This window comes from Meleagris gallopavo, chromosome 1 (assembly GCF_000146605.3).
Source record: "Meleagris gallopavo isolate NT-WF06-2002-E0010 breed Aviagen turkey brand Nicholas breeding stock chromosome 1, Turkey_5.1, whole genome shotgun sequence".
Taxonomy (NCBI): Eukaryota; Metazoa; Chordata; class Aves; order Galliformes; family Phasianidae; genus Meleagris; species Meleagris gallopavo.
The window spans coordinates 47267492-47276335 of NC_015011.2; the positions used below are offsets into that span (position 1 = coordinate 47267492).

The following is an 8844-nucleotide window of genomic DNA, read 5'->3' on the forward strand; positions in this document are numbered from 1 at the left end:
AGAGAAAATAGGAAAAGCAAAGGTGATACTTTACTTGAAGAGATCTATCAGGATGATAACAATGTCCTTATCCACTGTCTCCGTCCCTAGGTCTTGGCTGATGTCAGCTGGAGTGCCACACATGATGATCACTACAGATTGGGCGAAAACGGAGGTGAGAAGTACAGATAAGGAAAGGGCATTTGCTTGCTCCCTGGTGCCTGAGTGGCAGGCAGTGTAGCAGTGCTGGACTAAGGCACATTACCTGCATTATGCTGGGACCGTCTGCACAGGATATCTGAGGGATGGGGATATCTAAGGGAAAATCAGCTGGTAGAAAATGCTTCAATGCCTTTTCTATGTTTGACTGCACCAGAGCACCACCATTATCTCACTCAAGTAAGCAGCAGCAGTTCTGATGCAATCCAGGCTACAGAATATGAAAGTTTATAAGTCATATGGAGTTCAGATAATAGTTTAAGTGGTTTACTTATCATTCTTGTGCTCCCTTGGCCTGCTGATGCCAGGTGCTTAGTCTTTGCAGAAAATGAGGTATTACTCATCTCTTTTTCAGGTTTAGGTGGATCACTTCCAGAAGAAGTGCCCTTTGATGGCACAAATGAGGACTATTTATATATCAGAGTTGCAAACACAGGAATGGTAGAGAAATAAGCATTCTTGTAATATCTAGGGCCTTGATTAGGAAGACTTGTGATTCCTGGATTTCTGAATCTTTCACAAATCAGAGTATGTAGGAGGATAACATTATATCTAGACAGGACAAATCATCCCAAAAGGCTTTTGGAACAAGGATATTCCCCCATATTTTATGGGGATAGGGAGAGGAATCTGAGAGGTTTGTGCCATCTTCTATTTGCATCCATGTGAAATGATGTCTGTGCTTCACTGTGGAAAGACTACTCCTAAAATGTAGCTAAGAGAATAGTCTGATTTCAATGAAAAAATAACTTACCTGCAGAGAAGAGTGCACCCTCAGCCCCTCCTTACCATTGCTTTTCCGTTTGGGATTTTTCACAAGTTTTCTAAACTGATCTTGTGTCCTCACAATGTCCTTGAACTTCAGTTTTTCAGAGAATTGTGTGACTCCAGCATCTAATGCATTCATGTACCTGGCAGAAGGGAGGGAGCACAGATAGAGTAAAAAAATGGCTAAATCTTCACATGTGCACTGTTCAATTTCTCCTAAAAATCAAAACGCTACAGTACATGAAAAGCAGAATGGAATATTTTTTTTCTGCACCAGAGGAAATCAATACAGATCACGAAAGAATTAGAACTGTTGAAAAGTCATCCAGGCATATTTGAGCCTGGTTGTACTAAGGATGGGTTTAGAGAATATAATCATGCAATAAGACATTAACAGTTAAGAAAAAAAAATCAGGGTTGTGGGGAAATTAGAGTAAGTGAGACTAATCGGAAACAGAGCTGAGAAGCTCTGCTGTAGAAGGCTCCACTTGGAGTCTTAGAAGGAGTATCTGAAGATTCAAAGGAGTAAATGAGAGCTGCAGAAAGATCTCAGATAAAAAATACAGGAACCGTGAGAGGAAAAGGAAGGGAAGGAAGGAGCAAAAAGAGTTATACTAAGTCACTTAAAACTTGAAGGGGAAAAATGAAAATGGTAAGAAACAACCAAGTGAGTAAAAGCCAGATAAAAGATTAAGCAAAAACAGCCAACTCTTAAATCTTCTAGCCTAAGCCTATTGAGAAGAGACATTCTGTTTGAAGTAAAGTTAATGCAGAGGGAGAAGGAAAAGGATTTTCTTTGCTTTCAAACTTTTGATTTAGCAACACTGAGATCCCTGTGCTATAATCTACAAAATATCTTTTGCTCCCCTCTGTTTTCAAGAACTGAGTTGTTAATCATTAACTTACAGGACCATATGCATAGTTGGAGACATAGCTTGCTGTTGCTATCACTGTATCAATGTGCTTTTATACATACATGGGGAAAACAATTGTCCCATGTAGTACAATTTATGTGTTAGCAAAAACAGATTTTTAAAATTAGGCAATTGAAAAAATTCAAGATGACAGTTTCCAGAATGAGGTGCTTCTCACAGCTATATTAGGATGAATAATGACAATCAAATGGGAAGAAACAGAAAATTAGTTTTAATTTTTTATTAATTCAGTATTAAAGAAAAGGAGCTTTAACATTTCAGAAATTATAAAGAAGGTCTGAAGCGAATAGATTTGTGAATTCTGCTTAAAATTCTGTAACATCCTCAGGACATGAACTAGAAATAAAAATAATAGCTATCTTCTACGAATATAGAAGCTATCCAAGAGATGGAAACACTTCCCCTACGAGGACAGGCTGAGAGAGTTGGAGCTGTTCAGACTGGAGAAGAGCAGGCTCCAGGGAGACCTGAGAGTGGCCTTTCAGTATCTAAAAGGGGCTGAAAGAAAAAAGAGGACAGATTCTTTAGCAGGATCTGCTGTGATTGGACAAGGGGAAATGGTTTCAAAATAAAAGAGGGGAGATTTAGATTGGATATAAGAAAAAACTTAACAGCAAGTATAGTGAGGCACTGGCACAGATTGCCCAGAGAGGTCATGGGTGTTCCATGCTTGGAGACATTCAAGGTCAGGCTGGAGGGGCTCTGAGCAGCTTGATTGAGCTGTGAGTGTCCCTGTTCATTGCAGGAGCAATGACCGGATGGCCTTTAAGGGTCCTTTCCAACTCAAACAATTCTACGATTCTATGATTCCACATCTGTATAACTTTGGTAGGAGAAGCAAAGAAGAAAGCTAAGTATAGCATAGCTGATGGCTTTTGGTTTGTTTTTAAATTAACCCGTATTTTGGAAAAAAATAATTCAAAAGAGCATAGAGACATTCACATGAACTGAAAGGCAAGAGTCAAAAAAGGAAGAGTAAGTGTAAGTGTCAGTACATGAAAGCATCTACTTGACTGAAACAGTGTTGGGTATCTGGAGAGGAGAAAATCCAGCTTTTTCAAGAAATATCAGAGGCTGATGCTTCAGGTCGCAACGTAAATACTGCCTCCTTTTCTTCAAAACTGGTGAGTCTATAGATTCAACTCTGCAAGCACTGGGGGTAATGCTGAACAGAGAAAGATCCAGTTTGAACTTTGAAATGTTCTAGAGTAATAATTGTGCACTCAGATTGAATCAGTTAGTGTGTAGAGCTTGATAAGATCCCTGACCTAAAAAGGCATTTATGGAGACTATGATGGAGGATACTCTTGTGTCACAGGATTTACATCAAGAATGGTGTAAACAGGTATTTGCAGCAGGAACAACTTCTGTGCTATGCTGACCATAGGAAGAGAAAAGGATTGAAAATACTTAGATATATTCCAATATTCAGTACAGCTGAGGGGTGTAGTTCTTTTCCTTCTCTCACTCCTTAGTAGCAGTAAGGCATCTCCCAGTATGCAGGGCACTTAGAACAGCCTATAGGAAGCATGCCTGACGATGGAGATGGAGCTTATTAGGTCAACAGCTGAGACAGAATTGGATCTGGATCTTACCAGAGGCATTGCTCCGAGTTGTCATTCTTCTTGTAAATGTAGACAGATTCCCAAGTGCCAGTTTTGAATGGCTGCTGGATTTCATTCCAAAAATAATAGAAGAAGTCATTCACTTTCCTAGCTGGGGTCAGAAGACGGGTTAGGTTTTCTTTGTAGTCACAGGACAGACCAAAACTCCCTACAGAGATCAGAGGCAGGCTCAGTATTGTGTCAACTCTGAGGGGAGAGACAAGAGGACACGTCTGAATGGATTGCTGTAGCACCAAGGCTGCTGCTACATGATTTCTATCCCAGCTCCCTCTCGTTGCATCCTGCATGAGTTTAACCTGAAACAGAAGGTTCCTAAAGAACACAAGCAAATTTCAATGTATTGGCACTGCAGAGACAGTTTTTGAATGGATCTGGGTGTCTTCTTCCACTGGCTCCAATTCCCTGCACAGCACAGACATTCTTCATCCAGTCTCTTTGGGTACCAAGCATCATTTCTGCCCATGGACTACAGTGGGACTCAAGGGGCTCTCGTACCCATCCAGTTCTGCTGCTGGGTCATCATCAAGGACAAGATGCTGTTGTCTGTCTCAGGAGCTAGTTAGTAAGCAGTGTCTGTTTGTAACAACCTACCGAACATCTAGGAGATGATGGCATCTATATAGCATATTCTAGGGGCCAGGCTGGAAAAACAAATTACAAAAAGGGGGCATAGAAGTTACTTTAAGGAAAACTCCCCACTTATTGTGTCATTCTATTGACACAATAAACTACATCCTTCTAACAGGTTTTCAACTCTTTTTTTGCCAACCTATGTGTGGTAAGTTAATCTTTGGTGACTGTAGTCACACCTGTAGACTGGTCACAAAATATATTTACAAATTGAGCTGCATCCTCAATATAAAGAAACCCAACAGCCTTGGCAATGTTGCGATATTAGTTTTGAATGAACAAAGGGATTTGGTCTCTTCTCTGATCTGTGATGAGTGCTGGATGATTTTCTGCCCACCAATATAATTTTTAATGTGGTATGTATTCTATCTCTTTATTACGATCGTGCTGAAGGTGAGGGTTTTGTTGCCATCTTCTCCTACAAATCAAAAGAAAAGTCTTTCACTGTATTTTAGGAGCTGAGCAACACTATCAGTCAGAGAGACCAAAAAATGATATCCTCTGCTAGCAGCAGATTTGTAAAGCAATGATATTTTTTGTCCAGAAACTAAAAGTTGGATAAAAACATTTGCCTAGATGCTGCAGATTATCAGACTAGACTGAAAGTATTTTTGTTCCCTTATTGTGAAGTATCTTTTGTTTGCATGCTTGTTTTTTTTATGAGAGGGTATTATATCCGCAAAAAAAAACCATGCTCATCAGCACTGTTAGCATTATTATGACAAAATGTTATTTTCCAGGTTAAGTGCCACTTCATAAACTACAGGTTTTAAAGCTGTCACAACAGAGATAGACATAGATGATGTAATGTCAAGGAAAGTTTTTCATAATGAAATGGACCTTCTTCTCTCTGACTTAAGGTGTTATAAAGCGAATCACTTGTTCTGATTTATAGATCTGTTGCACTATGGGCAAATCCAGCTACCTGATAGTATTATTTGCACAAACGTCCACTACTCATACTTTTTACTGTATACTGTTGTAACTTCACCAGAGTCTGAGAAAAAAACTTTGGCATATTCTGGGCAGCTCTATATCCAGCAGACAGAAAGACAAAGAAAGTTAGGAGTCACAATGAATAAAATGGGGCACTTTGAACAATATTTTATCGTAGTTTTATACATAAGAATTTATTATTTTTATTCTTCTATAAATCAATCACATTTTTTCACTGGAAATATTGGACTAACTTCTGGTCATCCCATCTGAAGAAAAGTATAGAGCTGATAAAGCTTGAAGTAAAAGTACCCCAATCTTATCTCTATGTCTTAGTGAAACCACAAGGCTACCAAAGTTTAAAGCAGGGAGAATGATTCACATGGGCAACAGTATTGATATGTACTCATGACTGATGTGTTTGGTTTTTTTAAATCGGTTATGCTAAAGCAACACTGATTTAGCTCATGTTTTCCTAATATCTGAGAATGACATATTAATGTATAATGCAATACAGAATTACACAGATTTATGTATAATACTATAGTAGAGAGACTGATTGTTCAGAAATGCTTTCACAAGCAGAAGAGTTACGATGAAATTGGCTGTTCCCTATCTAAACACTCCTTACTGAAGATAACTGGGGCTTTTTATCTTCTCATGCCACATCGAACTCAGGCTCCTCTCAGTAACTGAAAGCCCACTTAGAAGGACCCTAATTTCTGCAGTTCTTCAATGTCTAGTGCCTTAAGCTATCATCCCTCTTTCATTCTGTGGTTGTTGATAAATCATGTCTTCTGAGCCCAATATCAATCCGTCATGAGCAATTAGAAACACTTAGCTAATAGTAATGAAACTGCATCAATAGGCTCTTGAAGGGGATTTTCTTTTCCCTTCCAAACTTAAGTGGCTATGCACAACAGCCTTACTGCCTTGACTATTGACATCAAAGTGCCTGATGTATCCCAAAAACCAATGTCTCTGCTGGTTTGCTGCACTCAGAACAACTTTGTTCAACACTTGATATCTTTAACAACACAATATTGCATGGAGAGGGTGGTACTTACGAGACCATCTGGTAGGTAGCGTAAGTGCAAGCAGGTCCTATGACAGCACAGCCAAGAGTGCCATTATCCTGCAAGAGATCAGAGAGGGTCTGTAGGTGGCACAGTGAGAAGGATGGAAGATTGAAGAGAATTTTAAGATTTGAAAAGGAGTCCCAGAATTTACTCAGCAAAAGCAAAGACAGAATACAAAAGGAGACATAGAAAGATTAAAAGAACAAACCTAGAGTGAAGGAGGGAGGAAATCACAAGGAGCTACAAAAAGGCAGAGTATGACCTTACTGGGGGAGAGAGAGGGAGAGTGCAGGTTAGGATTAAAATGTTGCAACAGCATACATGAAAGTACAGACCAAAGCAGTTTTGTGTGCCATGAGGGACTTCTTAGCAAAGACTACAGCATGCAACCACAAATTGTTAGATGTGAGAATTCACAGTTGATTGACAAAGCCTCACTGTGAGGTGACAGTGATTAGACATGAGAAAGTCCACTGCAACACAGCTTCTTGAACCTCTTGCAAGGCACCAGTTCTAACTGAAACTTTTTCCATCATTTGGAGATTCACAGATTTTCTCCCATACAACATATCTCATTTCCAGGGAGAAACAAGCACGCAGTTCATCTTTGCCCTCTGGGCACAGTCACATGTTATGCTTTGTTATCAGTGCCAGGCCCTCTGCCTGCCTGTTCCCAGCTCACACTGCTCCCTCCTTTGTGCCAGCACATGTACTTCTGTAAGCCGACGGATCAGGGAACTGAACCAGCTGGAAATGGACATTCTTTGTTCCACTTGGGCTGTTGGAATATTTGGGTAGTTTGTTGTTTGTTGGATTTTTTTGTTGCTGTTTATTTGTTTTTATTATTATTTGATTACTTTGATTATGTGGCCCCACAAAGATCTGTGCAGATATGACAGAAGGGATAACCTGAAGATGCAAAAAGTAGTTTGAAGCATGTGGCTGCTTCAGCTGGCACTGCTACCAAATGACAGCCTCTATGAAGCATTAGTAAGGTCTCTGAGTTTGACTGCTTGTCTTCACAAAACCCATGGGAATGTCTTTGACAACTTCACCTACCTCTCAAGTTAGTTTGGAATTGAACAACAGGCTCAAAAATCAATATAGAAAGACAGACATAGAACCACAGATGCATGCATACTTACATACACGTGCACAAACATATAAGAAAGAAAGTATTTTCTTCTTAGGAAATTAACCTAGAGAAACCAAATACTCACAAAAATTTGCTTGATGAGCTCTACACCTTCACAGGTGCTGGTGCGACAGCCTTGTGAGACATATAGTGATGATCTGAAGTGGTGGAAGGAGGCATTGACTGTAACCTTTACTCCTGCAACGCAACATAAAAGTGAACAGCCTCAAGAGCTGGAGATAATCACTAACACACCATATCCCTCTTCTTCCAACACATGTGAGTTGTCTTGTGCAAAGATGTCTGCTATCCTATTCCACCAGGAAACTCACCTACCTGGATCCCACTATTTAGGATGAGATGAAGAATTTGCTCTGGTGTTGATTGCTGGGTGCGAGTGCTCTCAGTACAAAGCATTTTTAGTGTTGGTCTTTGTTAGAGACACCACTTTTAAACAAAATTCAACTAGGGGGCAGAATGTGAATCATTTCTTTGGAACCTTTGTCCCAAGGTACTCTATATAGTGACGATGAGAGTGGCAGACTCGTCACATTTTTAGACAGAGTGTGATCAACAGATGAAATTATTATTATGAAATTATTCTCAGAGAGTAGAACCTAATCTGGCCAGGAGAAGAAAGGGTCTCACTTTTCCCATCATAATCAATTGTGAAATCAGATGAATAAGAGTTCTAAGTTTTCAAACAAGGGCATCTCATTTTGTTCACTAGATGGATCACTGGTCTGAACTGATCCAGTTTAGTAATATCCACGTTCTCAATCCCAACTAAAAAGCACGCATAAAGACTCTGCCCAGTTACTGTAAAAGCAAAACTAGCTCTTTCTATCTCTAGAGCACCTCTTTTCTCACAGAGAGAGACCATTATTTCTGTAAGATCTATACAAGGTGAACAGAAAACAAATGAGCCTGTGTGAGAAGCAGTTTGATGAACGCCAGATGAGTAGAAAGCTATTGCAAGAGGTGAGAAGAAACCACTTTTGGAGGGATCACCAACACCCATTGCCTTACCTTCTGTCTCTAATTCATTTTGTATTGTTGACAAGGCTTCCTCCACAGCTGATGTCAAATTTTCAGAAGTTGATGGGAAGTCCGAGTCAGGCATGAGCATCACATTGATCACATAATTGTTGTCGCTACACCTACTTGAACCAACTTGCTGCAACAGCTGCAGAAAGAGGAATAAAAGCCAAAGGGCCAGACCCAACATCCGCTGCTTCATTATTGTTCAATTTAGATCCATTGTGTGTGTTCTCTCTTTTCTTTTCCTCGTCAAGTCTTCCTCCTTCTTCCAGATACCTTACACAGACTTTATTTCTGGCAAGCACAAAAAAGATTTCTGCACTGTAGATTCAAGGACAGGCTGTACAATCCTTCTCAGGCACTTCCCCGTCCTCTTTCCTTCCTTCACTTCTGCCCATCCCTCTGGTGTCCTAGGTGGCACTTCGGTTTGTGAAAAACTAACAACAGCAAAACTCAGGAAAGGAGAGAGGCTAAAGGTTGATGTGAATGTTTGCTCA

At 40.0% G+C, this 8844-nt stretch overlaps 1 protein-coding gene across 1 annotated transcript in view; it reads right to left on the reverse strand.

Moving 5' to 3' along the window:
- Positions 1-8844, reverse strand: part of GUCY2C (guanylate cyclase 2C) — a 43993-nt gene extending 35149 nt beyond the window's left edge. Inside the window, exons 1-6 of the mRNA XM_010710096.3 lie at positions 8336-8844; positions 7392-7504; positions 6160-6227; positions 3497-3712; positions 988-1109; positions 35-131 (exon numbers count right to left, since the gene is read on the reverse strand). Coding sequence (XP_010708398.1) covers positions 35-131; positions 988-1109; positions 3497-3712; positions 6160-6227; positions 7392-7504; positions 8336-8546 — 827 coding nt within the window. The 5' untranslated portion in view covers positions 8547-8844. The remainder of the gene's footprint in view (positions 1-34; positions 132-987; positions 1110-3496; positions 3713-6159; positions 6228-7391; positions 7505-8335) is intronic.